At 37.7% G+C, this 21,673-nt stretch overlaps 3 protein-coding genes across 5 annotated transcripts; 1 reads left to right on the top strand and 2 right to left on the bottom strand.

The window, feature by feature from the left end:
• The first annotated feature begins 507 nt into the window (after positions 1-507).
• Positions 508-4,850, top strand: LOC113779230. Its single transcript, XM_027324763.1, has 3 exons — positions 508-572; positions 1,206-1,676; positions 3,297-4,850. The coding sequence occupies exons 2-3, from the start codon at positions 1,435-1,437 to the stop codon at positions 4,687-4,689; spliced, it is 1,635 nt and encodes a 544-aa protein (XP_027180564.1). The 5' UTR covers positions 508-572; positions 1,206-1,434; the 3' UTR covers positions 4,690-4,850.
• A 798-nt stretch (positions 4,851-5,648) lies between these two features.
• Positions 5,649-11,293, bottom strand: LOC113775647 (membrane protein of ER body 2-like). The gene is made up of 6 exons (XM_027320607.1): positions 10,904-11,293; positions 8,638-9,048; positions 7,925-8,050; positions 6,971-7,189; positions 6,489-6,550; positions 5,649-6,385 (listed from the first exon to the last, which is right to left on the bottom strand). The coding sequence occupies exons 1-6, from the start codon at positions 11,172-11,174 to the stop codon at positions 5,927-5,929; spliced, it is 1,548 nt and encodes a 515-aa protein (XP_027176408.1). The 5' UTR covers positions 11,175-11,293; the 3' UTR covers positions 5,649-5,926.
• A 1,743-nt stretch (positions 11,294-13,036) lies between these two features.
• On the bottom strand, positions 13,037-21,260 carry LOC113781284 (membrane protein of ER body-like protein). Of its 3 annotated transcripts, none has more exons than XM_027327196.1 (10): positions 20,823-21,260; positions 17,310-17,720; positions 16,583-16,711; positions 16,225-16,347; positions 15,459-15,533; positions 15,155-15,229; positions 14,814-14,909; positions 14,288-14,548; positions 13,814-13,875; positions 13,037-13,710 (listed from the first exon to the last, which is right to left on the bottom strand). In XM_027327196.1, the coding sequence occupies exons 1-10, from the start codon at positions 21,127-21,129 to the stop codon at positions 13,252-13,254; spliced, it is 1,998 nt and encodes a 665-aa protein (XP_027182997.1). In that variant the 5' UTR covers positions 21,130-21,260; the 3' UTR covers positions 13,037-13,251. The 3 variants fall into 3 exon arrangements, with proteins under 3 accessions (XP_027182997.1, XP_027183005.1, XP_027183012.1); XM_027327204.1 differs by having other exon boundaries at positions 16,583-16,708; XM_027327211.1 differs by lacking the exon at positions 14,814-14,909.
• Positions 21,261-21,673: the final 413 nt, after the last annotated feature.

Below are 21,673 nucleotides of genomic sequence, written 5' to 3'. Positions count from 1 at the left end.
CATGATGGGTCTGAATCTGTTGCCTGGGATTTTGTATTTGAATTTAGCTGTTAAAAATGAGGTTGAAAAGCAATGCGGATGCTAAGCCCAGCGTGATCTGGGACGGTAGAGGCTAGTCTAGAATAAGAATAGAGGAGGAGGCACTAAGCAGCGCTCTTTTGACTGATTGTAGTACTAGTAAGTAGTAACCGGGCAGGGCATGCATTGAATTGAATTTGCATCCAATTTCTTGAAATGCCTCCTGCTTTAGGTGTACGTATCCCTATTGATTGCCTGACCTCAACAAGAAACGAATAAATATTATGCCATCTTCACTCTTTATTCTTCAATTGCCAACCATGAAATCATAAATAAAGCTCAATCCATTCCCTTCAAGCCTCACCTAAAGCCTGCTCCTCAAAAATACTACTACTCCTGCTATCATTCTTGGCCCGCCATCTCTACCAAGAAAGAACCACCTCTACCATATGAAGACCAGATATACAACAACTATGTGAGAGGGGGGAAGTAATGAACAGTGACCCTCTCAATCTTATCAATGGTCACACTCCACTTTATCTTCTTGTTAATTGGTACGTTACAGAGCTCAAATGCTCCTACTACTACTTCTTGTCGATGTTATTTCACGCATATTACATCATAAATAAAAGGTGCTACGATGATTATTCTCGAAATATTTTACTAGTAAATAGATTTTATATAAACATGATGGCAAGAAAAGATGTAGACCACAAAGATGCCATGCCATGTACACATGACTCAAACAGCTTTTACATGCACAATGCAAATTAATTAATACAGAAGTAGTACAAAGTAAACTCCTTTTTATTATTTTTTTTGGTTTTGTTTATTTGAGAATAGTAAACTCGGTTTGGTTCGGCTCAAATAATACAGTGATTACTCTTCTCGAGACAGCTTGTTTCCCATGTCAATAAAAAATTACACACACTCACACTCTCATTCAGTCATTCCAGACGCTAACCCACAAATCTCAGTACAGATAATAAAGAGTCATAAAGTCATAATCGCTCCCTATATTCCTCCCTCGTAAATAAACAAACAAAAAAAAATCTGTTTTACTCTTATCATAAACATCTGCTCCCCAAAATCCCCCTGAAACATTACCCGCTCAGTCAGTCTCTCTAGCTTTATCCATGATTCTGTCTTTCTATTCACACATTTTGCTCTGTTTGAATTAATACTAGCGGGAGTGGCTAGAAGCCTTCAAGTGGTAGCCACAGCTGAAGACGATGGACAGGGCATTGGCATTGGGGCGCCTAGCTTAAGAAGAAGAATAATATGCATTTTCAGCTGGAATTCTGGATCTGAATTTCCACTACTTGGAAAGGAATAAACCCAGGGAAAAAAAAGAAAAAAGAAAAAAGGAACGCTTTTTTTGGAGCTAATCCCGCATTCTTGAAGTAATTAACAAGAATGGGGGTATTGAGGGAGTCTTGGTGCTTTTGTAACGGCGGAGGTAAGTCGGAGAGAATGAAAGCCGCCATTTTCTCCGGTAAAGGTCCCTTAATGGCCAGAATCGGAGCTGCCGGCACCGGCTTCCTCATCCACCGGAACCTTCTCCTTACCACCCACGTTAATCTCCCTTCTGTCTCTGCTGCCGAGGCTGCTGAGATCCGCCTTCACAACGGCGTCGCTGCTTGCCTTTTTCCTCACAGGTCAGCTTAATTATAGCTCGTGTCCACTTTTGGTACTAATTTATGTTGGCAAGTAATAGCAATGACTTGTATTCCTTGTATGTACTCACGGATTCTTGAAATTGGCTAAATAGCAGTGTTCTAGAAAAAAAAAAAACACCCTTTTTAGTTGATTAATAGTGGCTGCCGCCCAATGCGGCCGTACATAAAAGTCGATACGGGTGATGTCTTTCATGGGTTGGGTTGATATTTGGATCTTATTCGCATCAGGTTCGCAAGAAACTCACACGGAATTAACTAGTCTAATTTTCTCTTGCTGCGTGATTTGATGCTGATGCGATTGAACTGGGTAAAAGTTAGATAGTGGGACAAGCATTAGGTTCGTCTACGTGGTATGAGCTACTAGTTAGAAACTTCGTCGATGGGATTTGGTTTTCCGCTTGGTTAGATGTGGGTAGTTTCATGCAGTTGTTTATATTTGGTTGATAACGAGTTAGATGACTGCGATTTGGTGATCTGCCTAATGATTGATCAGTGAGCAGATAACCAAATTTGTTTGGATTGGGTATTATTTGAAATATTATTTGAAATAATAACTGTAGCACTTTTTTGTGATGTGATGCATGTGAGATAAAAGTGTGGTTAGGAATATGAAAAGGTGGGTTGAGAAATGTGTTTATGATACAAGCGAAATATTACTTGGGATAATTTGCTATCCAAAGTCATTGAAAATTCAATAATTCATTGGATAATCTGTGCAGAATAAATGGGTCCAAAAAACCATACTTAGCTCTTTGTTTGTTTAGGACCTTAGGTAGTCACCTTATGCTGGATTTTATAAGCATTTCAATGACATATCTTCCCTTGTTAACGAGGCCATTGGGCGGTCTTGTTTTAGACCAAAGAGATAATGTTACGTGTCTGGCTATTCCAATAATAAATGTTTCTTTTTATTTTCTTAAAGGTAAAATAGAAAACTTACATGTACCTTTCTGGGGTGAAGAAATTAAGAAAATGGCCTTTGGTATCAAATGCTCTCAACGGACTTGATGTTCTTAGCTTTGCGGTTTTAGCGGTCACAATATTCTGGAAACTTAATGAGATCTTGAAATCCATGATCATGGATTTCTGAATGTTAGGACACCTTAAAGAAGCTTTATTGTCAGTTTATGCATTTCAGCGAATTCATGCTTCAGCACTTCATATTCTGTACTCAATGCTTTTCAACTCAATGAGGTCAAAGCTTCAATTTTCTGATTGATCTGTTTTCCATAGTTATCTCGTATATGTCTGATTGATTTGTCGCAAGCCAAAATAAGTTGGAGCAACCCTAAAGAAGTTTTGACATTAGGAGTGAACTCAAATCGGATATTGTCTGTTAAATATATACACAAGGTCCTTGTGCATGTTTGATTCTATCTGACATAAGTATTTAGGTCTAGTTTGTTGGATGGGACAAAACTCAGATGCCTAGGACAGATTAAATTTTGTTGTATACTAACTGGAAATTAACCCAAGTGATTTTAGCATGTTGTCAGCATTTGGTTGGCTCTATCTGATGTGGCTAACATTCCTGAGACCTTCAACAATGACTATTTGTGTATGCATCTTTTGGTTCTTGACTTCTTTGTTTGGTAGCAGGTTCTTTATTACCAGCTCTGTTCTTGATCTGACTATAGTAGGCCTTGATGCAATGGATGGAGAAACAAATGTGCTGGTACAGCACAATCACCATTTGAAACCCTGTTCCAATCCTAACTTGGACCTGGGTAGTGTAGTTTATCTATTAGGGTGCACAGAGGAAAAGGAGCTGACTGTGGGTGAAGGAAAAGTTGTAATACCAACCGACAATCTAATCAAGTTATCAACAGATGGAGTAATTTGGAGCCCTGGTTCTGCTGGATTTGATGTTCATGGCAATCTTGCGTTTATGGTCTGTGATCCTATGAAGCTAGCCACGTCACCGAATACAAAATCCACTTCAACTTCATCCTCATCGTCATCATCATGGAAGAAAGATCTTCCAATGCAGTTTGGTATCCCCATCCCTATCATCTGTGATTGGTTAAACCAGCATTGGGAGGGAAACCTTGATGAACTCAATAAACCAAAATTACCGCTGCTCCGGTTAATGTCTACTGGACAGAAGAGCGAACATTCCTGTGCATCATTCACTATGCGGCAAGTATTTAAGTCAACAGAAGCTGAAAATGAAGGAACTCCATCATCATCAAACATGATGTCAAAGCATATTGGTCCAAGTTGTTCTGCTGTTCATAATAGTTCAGAAGATGAAGCCCTTACTGCAGATCCACCAGCTCCTACTCATGTACAGGGAATTCCAACACCAGAAATATACGAGTCACCAAAGTTGACATCTACGCCAGTAAGGAAAAGGGAAAGCACCCAAATCCAGCTCTTGGATATAAATTTTCCACCAAGGATTGTTAAAGTTCCAGCCTCACTGCAGCCTACCAGAATAGTGCAGCCAAACTCAGATGAAAATCATGTCAAGGAACCACCAAGGCTGCACCTCATGGATGAAGATCAATTTAGCGATAAAGGACATTCTGGCATCATAGCTGAAGCTGAAGTTGCATCGACAGGTTCTGTAAATGGTGTCCAGAGTGAGGTACAATCTTGTGCATCTCCAGTGGATGGTTCAGAGATGCAGCGTGACTACAGTAGTGAGGGAGAAACCACCATGTATTCTGCTGAAACAGCAGAAAGTCGTAATTATCCAAGTCCTAAGGAGGGAAGATTTAACCAAGTAGGGAGGAGTCAGAGCTGTGTAAACTATAATAGATGGGGGCCGGCCCAAAAGTTTCCAGTTGGTCGCAAGACAATGATAGAAAAGCAGAGAAGCTTTATGCAAGGAAGAAAGGTGTATTCACAAGGGGCTGCTTCTCATAGAAGCAATGAATATTACAGTCCTACTGTTTCTTCAATTATGAAGAAGCGGAACAACTTGGAGCAGCAGCCAAACAGACCCAGACAAAATGCAGTTCATTCATCTCCGAGATGGATGTTCTAAGTTGTGAAATTGATAGGCTACCTATATATATTGTTCTCTCTCTTTCTTTGTTTTTTTTTGGGGTTCCACACCTACCCTATTAAATTACTTTTTGCCTACACTGTAATTAATTATATGTCGCAATTTGTGCAGAACATATGAAAGATAAACAATAAAAAGAATCAAGCTATTCAGTTAGTAGAAAATGTTGAGTTATGTCAACTTTTTCTCCAAATTTTACTAAATTGTAGATTAATTAGTTACTAGAGCAACAAGTCTTGTTGTTAGGAAATTTGTTAACTAAAAAATCACATTGGTTTATTAACAAATATTTTAGTTAAGATTTGTCAAGTAGAAGATTATGTTATCAAGCAGTTTTTGCCGAGATTTTTTAGAGCTAAAATTGTGTTAGTTTGTTTCTTTGTAAATCCTATAAATAGCGTGTTGATGAACGAAGAACTTAAATTCGCTTTTATCTTCCGGTATAAATCTTTTATGAGTCATGTTTTTTACGGCACTAATTAAGGTGTTGTCTCTTAATTTATATTCTAAAAAACCAACTGAATAGAAAGTGTTTAACTTTATTTTCCGTACTAGCGAATCATTGTCAAAGTGTGGCTAAATTCATTTGAATAAGATCACAATTCTTACATATTGCATATATGTAACATGAATACGAAATTGTTTTTCTGTTCGAATGCAGCTACATATTAGATTTCTGACTTTTATACTACCTGCTAGCTTCCATTTAGGGCTTTGCATGCAATTGCTCCAAAACGAAAAGGGAACTGAAACAATTTTCAAATACTATCAAAAAGATGTCGTAGTATGCTTAACAGCAAGCGCCTAGCAGACTCAATGGATATTAATGGTACCGTTTTTCCTGCCAGTTCATTCCCGTACCAAACTGTATCGACTAATTCACTTGATTTGCTTGATGTCGCTTACTCCATTTTCTATTCTGCTTTTTTCTCTTCCAGTCAACAAACGTTTGAGATATGCTAATCAAACTATAAAATCTACTTAAGGCAGAGCAGCCTCATTAAACCAGACATCATACACATAAACTCAATCCAGATACTCTTAGACCTGAGCAAAGGAAAGAACTTAAATCCAAGGTCCCAAACTTGACTTAAGAAGATAAAAGTACCAAGAAACAACACAAGTCTCTCTTCAAACCCTAACCGACCCCAACCACGGTAAAGAGAACAAACACACTTGATTAAAAGACTCCAGCTGAAGTTATTACAATGTGATATCAGTACGAAGCCGTGCTGGTTGGATTGAATGACTTGGCTTGGGAAAACAACCGAGGCTCAACGGTAGCAGGGTTCAACCAACCTAGTCTCTCTAGGAGCTTGTTGACTAAGTTACCCACAGCATAGGCAATGCCTGAGACCATCACTGCTGAAGTAACGTAGTACAGTATGGTTTTGAAGTATGCCATGAACTTGTGTTCCCCGCGTGTGTATGCCTTTGCAATTGCAAGAATAACAATGCACAAAAGAGAAGCTGCTGCAACTGCCAAAATCTTGTGATCCCTATCATCACTCTCACGGAATGTGAAGCCGTATATTACAGGTGGGATTAGGCCAAATACAAGGTACGATAGCACAGCTAGCATTGCATGAAGAAAGAAATGCTCTTTCCGACCAAGTTGTTCCTCGTATCTGCTTTCATTGGTTTCACTAGAGTCTCCGTATTTCAAGTCCCTAAGCTGTGACCAATTTAGCAAGTTGAGAATTTCTAAGATAGGCTACCATTATCAGGGCAAAGGGGTGGAATTGGATGAGCTAATTTCTTTAGCGAGAATAACTTACATTATGTGCAAGGACGACAAGTCCACCAACGAGGTTTGCCAATCCAAGTGCCACAATGTTCACTGAAAGAATTCAGATACGTGAGTGAAACTTCACCAATCTCAGGAATGAAATAGATCGGTCGTAAAACTTCTAGCTTAAGATAATGTCTAAACTTCTTATTTGCGTACAGAATCAGTTTTGATCAGTCAACTTCCTTTGCTAGCGTTCATTGGAGTGTCCAATAGAGCAATCTAGTTTTTGAAAATTTTGTGTTTTGGGAAATTAAAATCACACCTAGCAAGGATGTTACGCCTATTATTTCAACAGAAAATTCTACCCTTATTCCGCTTAAAGAATCTGGTCAAACTTGTAAATTGAGGCTAAAACTAGTTTAATACTAGATTAACTGACAGTTTTAACAACGCTTCTTTTAACATTTGGAGACATCAAATGGGGGAAGAAAATGAAAGTGGAAATATTTATGTTGATAGAGGCCTTACATGTGGTAGCGTCAGAAGCTGCTGCCGATGAAACAACACTTAGGCTTGCAATTGACTCCATCAAACCTCCATATACAATACTTCTGACAATCTCCAATGACCTGGAACTTTGTGATTGGGCGATGGTCTCCGCTATTCCTTCACCAGGCTGTGTGTGTCCAACTCGAATTCTCACATCATCTCCTTTGATCTTGCTTTTTGGTTTCTTGATAAAATTTCCTGCACAAACCACAGTTGAATTTTGTTAGTTATAGTAATGTGAAATGCAAGCTATGGAAAAGTTGATGCTTTTACAAGAACTACGGAAGTCTTGTACCGTAAACAAAGAATTGTTTCGGTAACATGTTCCAGTACACAACTGGTTGATGTTTATGAAGCATCATGTTTAATGTTGATTACAGCACAAAGGTGGACAATTTGGATTTTGTCAAGGCTGGAATTCGAGTACACAAGCCTGCGATCTCTAAAGTATCATTTTTGCTCAGAAGTTAATCTCGGAAATGCAGATCCAAAGTAAGGCAATCATCTCAGAAGCAAAAAAAGATTTAGTAACATTGCAAATTGATCCCTCAAACTCTCCAAATGCAACGCAAAGGGGGGAAAGGCGATCATTGGCCTGATCTCTTGGCTCATTGGTGACTTCGGGGGAGGAAGAATTCAAATCTGCTGAGGGGTTTTCATATGTTCTTCTCTTTCCAAAAATCGAGAGTAGATCAAAGCTTCCTGCGGCTAATAACAGACTACTTAAGATTGAACCATGACATCATCTTTGCAAGAAGTGACAAGATCCACTACCACAAATGTGATTTCTCAAATGCAAATCGAAAGTAAGTTTATAACAACTTAAAGTGTGTTGTATTCAAGTATCCAATATGCAGGTTTCTACAACTAATAGGCTGAAATAATTCGTTAAGATTGAGAAATGCACCAACTTTCTTGACCAACATGTATCACCTTTGTCCTGTGCTGTGCCAGATGTGGGCATGCTTGCATCTGGTGATTGTTGCACTGGTTGGAGAGGTGGTGTGCTTTCAGGCCCTTTGCCAGCTCGAAAAATTAGAAATGGATTCAGTCTATTCCCTGCTTAATTCACAAAGTCATGGTACTTTGTACTCAATATGGGGTCCTCGCTAAAGCACATCAATCAATAAAAGGAAACTAGAAAATCATCTGGGCTATTCAAATATCTTGCAATCTACTGTTAATGCAAAACTTACAGCTCATTCACAATTTACTATCAGAATTTGAGATTGTCTTGCCAAAAACAAAAAATGAGGTCATTGACGCAATTGCTATTGGAACCTGGGAGCCAAATAGAGCAGAATATATATACACTATTGGGTGGGGAGGGTGGTGTAGTTGGGGCCAGGAAAATTACATGAACTTGTGTAAGACATGGAAGCATATAGGAGCAAGTAGCATGCCATCACTCCTTTTTGTGGGTGAAAATTGGGATGGTTGGGTCATGGACACACGATAATAGAGCTGAGCCCAGTTTAACTTTATATGCTAAAATTCAAACTTTCTACCCTGAATTCAGGGAGTACGTGATGTTCTTAAAATTTTATTATGGGCCCAGGAAAAAAAAAAGGCAAAAAAGAAAGTTAGTATAGGAAATGCTTGAATGAAAAAGGGGGGAAGTCAGGAAGTAGTTACAAGCAGAATACCCGAAGGAAAAACTATCTTGAAGCATGACAAGCATCCAAACAGGTCATGACGCTCAGTTTGTGTTGGAATTGGAACCCTCCTTTGCCTAATTTTCCTACGCAGAACCACCTTAGTAATGCGACTGCTGCAGTTAGGACAGTACATGCTATAGTCATCATGAGTGTGTAGCTTCTCTACTGCCCTCTCAAACTCCACTTCTATTTCTTCCTCGCCACTTTCGAACTCTGGTACATCTTCCACCTCTGCATGTTCATCGGTTTCTTCCAGCGGCTGTGGGCTTGTGGAGGGCTGCTGCCTGACCGCCTTACCACTTATCACCGGCAGAACCGGGTCGATTTGTACGTGCTTCAGTTTGGCACTACCCGACTCCTCCACTTTGACATTAGAACGAGACCATTCCAGCCCACTACCTACAAGCCACATGCATTTTGTTCAAAATGGAAAATCAGATAAAATCTGGAAGCGAGTTTTAAGCAGCTAGTATGACGTGATGGCCAATGAATATGCAATGAAGTATCTAAACAACGGGAAGGAAATCAAGGAGATTTTACTATATTATATGAATCAGCGTAATGAATACCATTAATTAAGGAGAAACAAGGAAGAACATCATCAAGGAAATTTTGTCGGAAAGTAAAAATATTGGACTGAGGATATGCAAGATAAAATTTTTATGGTTATCTCTTTCACAACTATGGGCATGCATGCATGTTACTAACCTCTATTTCCATTTTGATAGGTCCAAATGCAGTAGCGACACTTCCACATTCCTTCCATGTCAAGGAGTAATTTAGTTGGAATTTATCCAAGTTTCAAATATTCCAGAGTTGTTTTCCAAGACGAAAGTCACATTTGCATGAATGTGTTATATACATATATGTTGGTGCAGGTGGAACCAAGATTTCGCAACAGATCATTTAATTCTTCCCGAGTTTGTTTCAGAAGAATTCGTAGTGAGTTGACGCTAGTAACAGTACTCCACATTTTTTAGAGACGATATTTTGCACTACAATGGTTGACAAAACGAAAATAATCATACCAGAATATATAGTTTGATGACTAATAGAGGAGCAATTCAATTATTAGGGAGAAATTATCAATATTGGTTCTGTAATTTAAGAGGGACAGTGAAGAAAAGATCTTCCTACACCGAACACAAAAAAAAAAAAAAAAAAAAAACCTGCATTCCATCAACAAGCTTTTCGGAAAGTATAAAATCCTAAACCCCAATTCTGAAATTTAATACTAGAAAGCATAAAAAAAATGAGAAAGCCTCATTTTTTTTTATTTTTTAAATTTCGGATACGCTCAATCCGTTTTGAACTCAACTAAAATTGAATTGTTAAAAAACCTGCCTAATCTCAAAGGGCCTTACTAAATGCTCAGAAATCTAGTCTGGTCCAGCAGAGAGGGCGTTGACTTGCATACCGCAATGCCGAAATTTAAGATTAATATGTTTCTTTTGCAAATAAAAAAAAATTACATAACCCTAGAGATCAGGTTACCATCATTAGTTGACTTTTACTAAGGTGCAGATTCGCAAAAGGAGAAGGTCCGCGCACCTGGTAATTCGAAGGTAAGCCCAAGCCAGTCGTCTAGGACGGACAAAGAACCAAAAAAAGAAAAAAAAAAAAGCGGTGAGAATCCCTGACCTGAGGGATTTAATGCCTCCTCTCACGACTAAGACCCCTTGACAGAATTTTATATTCCTTGGCATAATTTTCACGGGAAGAAAAAAAGAAGCAACACTCCTAGCTAGGAGGAGAAGACTTTAGTATGCCCTTATCTAATTCCCTGGTGACTGGTCCGCATGCAAGAATAAGTGGATAAAAGATCGATCTTAACCAATAACTACAAGTGTATCCATTTTCTTTGAACATTATGCTCATGGAGACTGGGGATTCATTCTGCATTTTTCCCTGGTCCGTATGCAAGAAGAGGTGGATAAAGGTCGATCTTAACCAATAATTACAAGTGTATCCATGTTCTTTGAACATTATGCTTATGGAGACTGGGGGATTCATTCTCCATTTTTCTGTTCACAAGCTTGGCACTAATTAGAAAACATAACCTTAACTAGTTACAACGATATCAGTGACTAATTACTGAATATCTCGCAAATCTAATACAGAAGCAGCAAGGTAGCATGTGTATATTTCGGCACCGCAAATTGCTCTTAAAATAGGCATGGAAGTTGACTAAACCACCAGTGAGTAAAATAGTGGTACTATAGCAGCAATTGATTGGTGACGCAGACGTACGTACCTTCATTTTTGTCGAAGTAAACAATCTCTTCAGACGTCTTTTCCACCTTCTTCTGGTCGCCTTCCACACTACCACTTACCACCTCCATCTTGGAAGTAGTATCCAACAAATCTACAGCAGCTACCTCCTCGGCGGCGGGGAAGACAGTAGCGTTACCTCCACCGTTGGCAGCTGCAGTTGGGATGTTGGCAACGGGAAGACGACGTTGCAATAAAGCCTCTTCAACTGCCTCCTCAACCACCTCCGTCCTCAGCTGCTGCATGACTTCCATAATGTCGTCCCTTCCTCGCAAGCTAGCAAGTAACAACTACAATTTCCCAACCACCACCTTCTAACCAGCTAGATCTCTCTCTCTGTCTCTGGTTTAGAGTGATTCTAGTAGTTATAACTAGTTTTATTAGTGAGTGAGATGCCTGCAGACTGCAGTGGTATATATGGAAGTAGGGCTGTCTAGCTGGCTTGCAAAGGTGCACGTTTTTTGTCTGGCGAAGCCTTCTTAATTATAGCCTACAGTTTAGGTCACTGCAATTAAATACGAAGAATGCAGCGTGTGAAAGCTAGTTCTAGGTCAAGAAACGAACTATTCAATAATAGGATACTATATGTATTATTACTCCTTGCTTGCTAGCTGGCATTTTCCTTTCGCAGTTACCATTTACCTCCGGTTTGAACACGACTATAGCATTCCCTTTGTTCCTTTCCACAAACCAACCTTGAAAAGGAAATTATATTTATTTATCTCTCGCTCTGACTAGTTTAGGTTTTAACTACACACACCACCAATACCCCAAATCTACATCTCTATTCTAACAACAACAAAGGTATGGTCGTATCGTATCCTCCTAAGGTTTGAGTTCTGCTCCCACAGTCATCATCAATATTTATATTTAGGAAAAGCGTTTTGTAAGTCAAGAAGATGTGATGCGAATCATAGTTAAAAAAAAAAAGAGAGATAACTCCAAAAGTTCGGAAGAAAACTAATTTATTTTATTTTCTTATTCTTAAAAAAAAAAAAACTTGTTGCCACATGATAAATAAATTTGATTTCTTTTGATTTAGGAAGAGAAGAGGATGGTCTGCAATTGAATTCTCCTACAAAAATAACATCCTGACATGTTCAGTCTTGACTTTTCCATATGTTGCACTGAACAACAGTTGTTGTACCAGCTTCTCGCAATTATATCTGCCACACTGCTCAGCGTAAAGCCTATTAATATGTTGTTGGAAGGAAGCAGACTTGTCCCTGCTGCACCAATTGAAAACGTGGAAAACGTACAAGCATGATTAGAAGACGCGGAAAACGTACAAGCATGATTAGAAGACGCGGAAAACGTGGGCTCATTACGTGGTGGAGAGTGCAGGCAGACTCTCTCTTCTTTCCCATTGTTCATTTCCATCTGGTTTTCTTCTGTCCGTATCCTGATATTCTGTCCTCCATATTCAATTACTAAATCATTCCTGGCGGTATTGGCTAGGTGTTGCCTTCATGCGACTTGATAAGTCGCAGAAAATTCTAACAAAACAAACCCAGAGGAGCTTGACGTAACTTGCAGGGGTGTACGTGAGGGGATGTTAGGCTTAGCTAGCTGACCAGCCAGGTTATTTCCAAAATGATGGTCATCTTGCTTTTTCTTTCTTAACCTTCCTTGCGGATCATTAATTATTGTTGTATTTCCTTCCTTCTTTTTTTTTTTTTTTTTTGTCTTTAACGATTGAAATTATGGGACATGATAATAGAATATTGGAATCAAGGATTGGAAATCAATTATTAGTTGGAATTATAAATATCTTTAAACAAAATGCTTCAGTTCCCTGTACATATGTATTTGAAGGTTATATGCTGTTTATTATAGCTATAGCATAAATATTCTACTGCAGGGAAAAACAGTAGGAGCAACATGCAATAGTTTTTGTATAAGCTCAACCAACCGTACATATATATATATATTGTATGCTTCAATTGAATGAACTGAAACTGAATGTATCGACTAATTCACTTGATTTGCTTGATGTCGCTTACTCCATCTTCTGTTCTGCTTTTTCTATTCCAATCAACAAATGTTCGAGATACGCTAATCAAGCTATAAAATCTGCTCAAGCGGAGCAGCCTCATTAAACCAGACATCACACACATAAACTCAAACTAGATACTCTTATACCTCAGCAAAGGAAAGAACTTACAATCCGAGGTCCTCCCAAACTTGGCTTAGGAAGATAAAATTACCAAGAAACAACCCAAGTCTTTCTTCAAACCCTAACCGACCCCAACGCTGGTAAAGAGAACAACACACCAACCCAAAAAAAAAAAAAAAAAAGGCGCAACCTCCAGCTGAAGCTTCACACTATGATCAGTACGAAGCCCAGCTGGTTGGATTGAATGACTTGGCTTGAGAAAACAACTGAGGCTCAACTGTAGCAGGGTTCAACCAACCTAGTCTCTCTAGGAGCTTGTTGACTAAGTTACCCACAGCATAGGCAATGCCTGAGACCAACACTGCTGAGGTAACGTAGTACAGTATGGTTTTGAAGTATGCCACGAACTTGTGTTCCCCGCGTGTGTATGCCTTTGCAATTGCAAGAATAACAATGCACAAAAGAGAAGCTGCTGCAACTGCCAAAATCTTGTAATCCCTATCATCACTCTCACGGAATGTGAAGCCGTATATTACAGGTGGGATCAGGCCAAATACAAGGTACGATAGCACAGCTAGCGTTGCGTGAAAAAAGAAATGTTCTTTCCGACCAAGTTGTTCCTTGTATCTGCTCTCATTGGTTTCACTAGACTCTCCGTATCTCAAGTCCCTAAGCTGTGACCAATTAAGCAAGTTGAGAATTTCTAAGATAGGCTACCATTATCAGGGCAAAGGGGTGGAATTGGATGAGCTAATTTCTTTAGCGAGAATAACTTACATTATGAGCAAGGACGACAAGTCCACCAACTAGGTTTGCCAATCCAAGTGCCACAATGTTCACTGAAAGAATTCAGATGCGCGAGTGAAACTTCACCAATCTCAGGAATGAAATAGATCGGCTATAAAACTTCTAGCTTAAGATAACGTCTAAACTTTTGATTTGCGTACTGAATCAGTTTTGATCAGTTTGACTTCTTTTGCAAGGGTTAATTGTAGCGCCCGATAGAGCAATCTAGTTCTTGAAAATTTGGTGTTTTGAGAAATTAAAATCACGCCTAGCAGGGATGTTACGCCTATTATTTCAACAGAAAATTCTATACTTATTCCGCTTAAAGAATCTGGTCAAACTTGTAAATTGAGGCTAAAACTAGTTTAATACTAGATTAACTGAACAAGGCTTCTTTTAATATTTGGGGATATTATATAAGGGAAGGAAATGAAAGTGGAAATAGTTATGGTGAAAGAGGCTTACATGTGGTAGCGTCAGAAGCTGCAGCTGATGAAACAACACTTAAGCTTGCAATTGACTCCATCATACCTCCATATACGATACTTTTGACTATCTCCAATGACCTGGAACTTGGTGATTGGATAACGGTCTCTGGTATTCTTACATCAGTAAGGAAAACATCTGTTATTGGGAAAATTGGAGGAGCAACAGGTGGTGTGTCTCCAACTTGAATTCTCACATCATCTCCTTCGATCTCGCTTTTTGGCTTTTTAACAAAAATTTCTGCAAAAATTACAATTGAATTTTGTTAGTTATAGTAATATGAAATGCTAAGCTACGGAAAAGTTTATGCTTTTAATGAATCTATGAAGTCTTGTAGCATAAACAAGGAATAGTTTCAGTAACATGTTCTAGACTTCTAGTACACAACTGGTTGAGGTTTAAGAACATCATGTTCAATTTTGATTACAGTGAAACTGCGGACAGTTTGGATTTTGTCACTGCATATTCTAAATTTCACACATCTATTCTTTCAAGTAAATTTTACCAGTTTTGTCAATGATGCCAATAGGCACAATATTCCCATTCAGTACAGATCCTTGTGCTGGTAATGCATTTGGTATGAAAGTCTTGACACCATCTCCTGCACAAACTAATCGAAGTTTGGATCACCGGAAATTAACTTTAATAACAACCTGAACTTGGGTGTATTTCACCAAACAGTATTTTCATGCCCTCATATATAAAATGATATATAAGCTACGCCTCGTCAGATCTTAACTGTTCTTTCAAGTAAATTTTACCAGTTTTGTCAATGATGCCAGTAGGCACGATATTCTTATTCAGTACGGATCCTCATGATAGAGTAGAATTTTCAATTACGTTTACCTAGAGTTGCCACGTTACTTTCAGTCATTCCTACTGGTGGTATCGCATTTGGTATGAAAGTCATCACACCGTCTCCTGCACAAGCAAATTGAAGTTTGTATCACTGGAAGTTGATGTTAATAACAACCTGAACTTAGTATATTTCACCCAAACAGTGTTCTCATATGTTAGTGCATAAACTGGTATATAAGCCATGCTTTGTCAGATCTCAACTGTTCTTTCAAATAAATTTTACTAGTTTTGTCACAATATTCCCATTCAGTACAGATCCTTGCAATGGAGTAGAATTTTCAGTTGTGTTTACCTATAGTTGCAACCTTGCTTTCAGTCATTCCAACTGGTGGTATTGCATTTGGTATGAAAGTCATGACACCATCTCCTGCGCAAGCAAAATTAAAGTTTGCCATTAGAAGTTAACTGTAATAACAACCTGAACTTGGGTATATTTCACCCGAGCATATATTCTCATGTTTTCATGCATAAACTGATATATATAAGCTATGCATTGTCAACAGGCTTCCGGCAAATGCCTAAAGTGTATCTGTAATTTGCTGTATGTGGTAGTGGAAACGAAGAGGCAAATGCATATTGGATAGGGAACAATATGGAAAATACGCAAAAAGAAAAAAAAATTAGAAAACAGCATAATGGTAGACCATTGATAATCAACCGCGCTTTTTGTGTTAATTACAAACTCAATCTAAATAGGCAGGGGCGGGTGAGGGAATGTGGCTAGCGAGTCATTAGGAAATTGACACCCTGCTAATGCTTAACAACCCTGCCAATGAGTTCTTGGCTGCATAAATCACTTAATTAATCTTAAATATTTCATGTTTCTCAGATACAAGTAAAAAACTACTGAGTTTGGTGTGACCAAACTCAGACTTCAAAACTGATATCGAGTACACAAGTCTGCAACCTCTTAAGTATCATTTTCGCACAAAAGTTAACTTCCAAAATAAAGTTCCGACGCAAGGCAATCATATCAGAAGAAAAATGATTTATGAACATAGCAAATTGCTCTCTCAAACTCTCCAAGTGCAACGCAAAGGGGGTAAGGTAACACGCACCTTGATCATTGGCCTGATCTCTTGGCTCATTTGTGACTTTGGGGGAGGAAGAATCCAAATCTCCTGAGAGTTTTTCATGTGGTCTTCTCTTTCCAAAAATCCAGAATAGATCAAAGCCTTTTCCTGTGGTTAATAACAGACAACTTAAAATTGAACCGTGCCATCATCTCAGCAAGAAGTGACAAAATCTAATGCCTTAAATGGAATTTCTCAAAATGCAACTCAAGAGTAAATTCATAACAATTTCTAGCATGTTGTATTTAAGTATCCATGATGCTGGCTGCTACAACTAATAGTCTGTGAAACAATTCATCAAGGATTAAGAAATGCACCAACTTTCTCGACCAAAATATGTTACCTTTGTCCTGTGCTGTGACAGATGTGGGCATACTCACATCTGGTGTTTGTTGCTCTTGTTGGAGAAGTGGCGAGCTTTCAGGCCCTTTGCCAGCTCCAAAGATTCGAAATGGATTCAGTCTATTCCCTGCTTAATTCACAAAATCATTGTACTTGTAGTCAACATAGGGTTCCCGGCATAGCACATCAATCAAGAAAAGGAACTAGAAAATCATTGAGGCTATTGATATATCTTGCCATGCTACTGTTAACGCACTGAACCGGAGCTGATTCAAAATTTACTATCAAAAATTGATATTATTTTGCCAAGAAAACACAGAATCAGGATCATTGACAGATTTTGTATTGGAACCAGGGAGCCAAAACGGATTCAGGATTATTGACAAATTTACTATCCGAGATTTTTTTTTTTTTTTGGTGAGGGGAAGAATGGGGTAGGTGGGGCCAGGAAAATTACATGAACTTGTGTAAGACATGGAAGCATATAGAAGCAAGTAGAATGCCATCACTCCTTTATGTGGGTGAAAATTATTGGGTCAAGTATGCAGCAGGATAAGAGGTGAGCCAGTTTAACTTTATATGCAAAAATTCAAACTTACAACCCTGAATTCATGGCATACATGATAATGTTAAAATTTTATTACGAGCCCAGAAAAAGCAAAAGAATAAGTATATAGGAAATGCTTGAAAACAAGAGGGAAGTCAGGAAGTAGTTATAAGTAGGTTACCGGAAGGAATAAATACGCTGAAGCATGCTAAGCATCCAAACAGGTCATCACGCTGAGTTTCTTTTGGAGTTTGAACCCTCCTTTGCCTTATTTTCCTACGCAGAACCACCTTTGTAATACGACTGCTACAATTAGGACAGTACATGCTATAATCATCATGAGTGTGTATCCTCTCCACTGCCCTCTCAAACTCCAGTTCTATTTCTTCCTCGTCACTTGTTTCCTCCAATACATCATCAACCTCTACACGTTCATCCGTTTCTTCCTGCAGCTGTGGGTTCGTGGAGGTCGGCAACTTGACCTCCTTATTGTGGATGACAGCACTCAGAACCTGGTTAATAGCTACATCTTTTAGTTTGGCACCCAACTCCTCCACTTTGACATTAAAATGAGACCATTCCGGTCCACTACCTACAAACCATGCATTGTTTGCACAAAACTCAAAATCAGATAATGTGGGAGCGAGTTTCCAGAAGTGCGCCATGTTGGCTGATGAATGTGCAATATGCTTTTGAAACAAAGATGGAAAGGCAAAAAAAATGGCGGGGAAAAATGATATTTGCTCATATATCTTGGATTTATAATTTACAGATAGCTAACATCTGTGATCATATATAAAACAGCTTAATGACTATCATAAAGGAGAGAAAAAAAAAGAATACCATTAAGGAAAATTTCCTGGAAAATAATTACTATGCGGGTGGAAATCTGCTAAAATTTTTATGACTATGTCTTCTTTTTTTTTTCCACTACTCTATATGGGCATGTACTAACCTCTATTTGCAAAAATGAAGGGTTTCTGATGAATATGATCAACCCGAGGATTTCCATTTTGATACGTCCAAATGCATTGGCGACACTTCCACATTCCTTCCATGTCAAGGAGTAACTTAGTTGTAATTTACCAAAGTTTAAAATATTCCGAAGTTAAACTTGTTTTTCAAGAACAAAATATGATTTGCATGAATATGTATTAGATATATGCTGGTGCACGTGGTACGTACCAAGATTTTGCAACAGATTAATGTATGCTGGTGAGTTTGACGTTAGTAAGAGTACTCCACAGACTCAGAGACGACAATTAGTGGTTGATGGAACATAAATCATATATCATTAAGTGCATACTTTGATGCAAAAGTCTTGAGCAATTTTCAGGAGAAAGAGTACTATTGGTTGTCACATTTAAGAGGGACGATGAAAAAATAATCAATAAATTCGTGTTCTTAATTTGTATACAAACAAAAAGGGTATATTAAACTTTATTCTCGATTTAGAGCTTTTCTACATAATCTCCTTATAGTTTTAAAAACTATATATAATCCCTTATAGTTTGGACTAAAGTGTCAAGGTGACGAAATTTACATTGCAGAGTCAACTAAAATATTAAAAGTACCCATGTGTAAAGTTAAAAATTATTTATTATCTACACGAGGGTTATAAATATATTTGAAAATTATAAGGAAATTATGTGGTAAAACACTAAATCATAAGGGGGTTATATGATAAAGTATAAAATCATAAGGGGTTAAAGTATTATGTATATTATATTTATATATTTTGATCACTTCAACCATCTATGTTTTTAAACAAGGGTATTCTCCAAATTTATCTATGTTTTTAAACAAGGGTATTCTCGAAATTTCTATAAGTTCCGTTATCTTTAATCTAAATTATGATAGGAATTATGTATAACTTTTGAAATTATAAGAGATTTATATAAACAATTGCTAAACCACAAGGTCCAGAAAAAAAAAAAAAAGAGTTACTCCCAAAATTTGAAAAACATGAAAGAAAAGAATCAGTCGTCCATTCGGGGGGGTACGGTCGGCTCTTCTAGTTTTGTCCTCAGCTAAATCGTTAAAATACCTACGTAATCTCAAACGCCCTAATTAATTACTCAGAATTCTAGGCTGGTCCAGAAGGGCGTTGACTTGGGCATGGCACCAACTGGCGGAAATTTATAAGATAAACCTCAAATCCTCAAGATAAATAAGTTATCATCATGATTAGTTGACTTTAGGGTGCACAGTCCCAAAGGTGAAGGTCACCTTACTTGGTCAAATTTACATGCTGCGGTAAGGAAAGAGAGAAAAGGCATCTGATCAAAGGAACGAAACGAAGGTAAGCCCAAGTCTTATTATTATTTTGGGATTGCAAAGATAAAATTAGTCAGGTATAAACACAAAATGATCTGGGGGGAAACAAACCCCGGCTGAGGATAGAAGTAACTTCAGGAGCTGTTACTTCAATAATAGCAAATTAACAAAGGATCTAGCCGGAAACATATCCTATTAAGTACTTGGTAAGCCCAAGTCTGTGGTCGAGGACAAAGAACCAAACGAGGTTAATATTTAATAATGAAAGGAGGAAATGGTATACAAGAAAGGTCAGTGAAAGAGAAACATCTGGTACATGCACAATATTTTTCATGTGAAAGAAAGAAAGAAAGGGCACGACGTTGAGAAGACTTTCATACGTCCTTGTTCACTTCCCTTGTTCGTATGCGAGAAGAAGTGGATAAAGATCGATCTTTTATCAATTTAGTGTTGCACAGAATCCATTTTCTTTCGACATTATGTTGATGGAGGGACAGCGAATTGTCCATTTCAGAACTCAGTGGAACAACGCCCAAGGCACTCCTTAAGACCCATAACCTTATCCTGTGTCGCAGCGATTTTACTGACCCTCCATTTTTAAATTTAGAAGCAGCAGACTGACAATGCTCGAAAAAAAAAAGGTTGCAGTAAATATATATATATATATATATGTATTGGCATCGCAAATTGCCCTTAAAAAAAATGCATGAAATTTGACTATACTGCCGTAAGGGCATCCACAGCGTGGGTGTAACGGCTCTGTATTATACCGCTACATGACACGGTCTCCCATTGAAGCCGGAGATTACACTATGATGCCTAATCCATTAGAAGGTGGAACCCATAATTAAATGTAAAATAATTCTAGCCACTAACGATTACATCTAATTTTAGCTTAAATTATGTAATATTATGTTATGAAGTTCAACTAATTACATTTCAAATTATTAATTAAGTATGAATTATTATGATATCTTCGCATTTGAGGTATCAAATATTTGTTTAATTTCTTGCATAATTATTTTTGAAAAAAAATAATATATAATTTTTGAAAGATAAAAAAATATATATTATTCAAACTTAAAAATTAATAATATTATTTTTTAAAAAATAAAAAATTCAAAATATAAAAAATTTAATGAAAGTTAGTATTTTATTTTTTAAAAATAATAAAATCATTTTTAAAAATTATTTTATTTATTTATGGGATATGAGTTATGCATTATTAAAATAAATATTTGATTTAATTATGAACCCATATTATTACATCTTAGGGAGTGTAATTTATTGTGAGTAAAAGTGTAATAAAATATGAAAAAATGGAATGCTGACACGTGGATTATACTCCACAAGTGCAATAGCATTGTAGATGCTCTAAGTAAAATATTAGTATAGCAGTAATTGATTGCTCACGTACCTTCATTTTTGTCGAAGTAAACAATCTCTTCAGACGTCTTTTCCACCTCCTTCTGGTCGCCGTCCACACTAACACTCGCCACCTCCATCTTGGGAGTAGTATCCAACAAATCTACAGCAGCTACCTCCTCGGCGGCGGGGAAGACAGTAGCGTTACCTCCACTGTTGGCAGCTACAGTTGGGATGTTGGCGGAGCGACGACGTAGCAGTAAAGCCTCTTCAACCACCTCCTCAACCCCCTCCTTGAAGTGATGCAACACTTCTTTTTTCTTCTCTACCTCCGTCCTAAACTGCTGCATGACTTCCATAATGTCGTTCCTTCCTGGCAGAGCTAGCAAGTAGTAACTACGATTTCCCAACCACCACCTTCTCACCAGCTAGAGAGAGATCTCCCTGTGGTGTATATTTTATGTGAGATGTATTCAGTGGCATCAACAGAATTAGGAATGACTAGCTGCTGGCTAGCTTGCAAAATTGCAAGTTTTTGTTTGGCCCAGCCTTTTTAAATATATAGCCTAGAGATGAGGTCACTCCAATTAAAAAGTGAATATTTCAGGGGAGGACGGGAGTTTTTAATAATTTCACCAGACTCCTTTAAAGTTTATAAAATTATACAAATCACCCCTATAGTTAAAGTTTTGATAACGAAATTAGTCCAATTATAAAAGATAACATTAAAAAGTATTTTAATGAGAAAGATGAAATTTTGATTCCATAAATACCCCTTATGCATGTGTATAAGTTATATTAGTAAACAAATAAAAATAATTAATACACATATTTCATTATTCAAAAAGTTCACATTTAATAAATTAGACAACATAAATAAATAAAAAACTACACCAATTATCA

This window comes from Coffea eugenioides, chromosome 1, assembly GCF_003713205.1.
Source record: "Coffea eugenioides isolate CCC68of chromosome 1, Ceug_1.0, whole genome shotgun sequence".
Taxonomy (NCBI): domain Eukaryota; kingdom Viridiplantae; phylum Streptophyta; class Magnoliopsida; order Gentianales; family Rubiaceae; genus Coffea; species Coffea eugenioides.
This window is presented reverse-complemented; position numbering and strand designations above follow the sequence as displayed.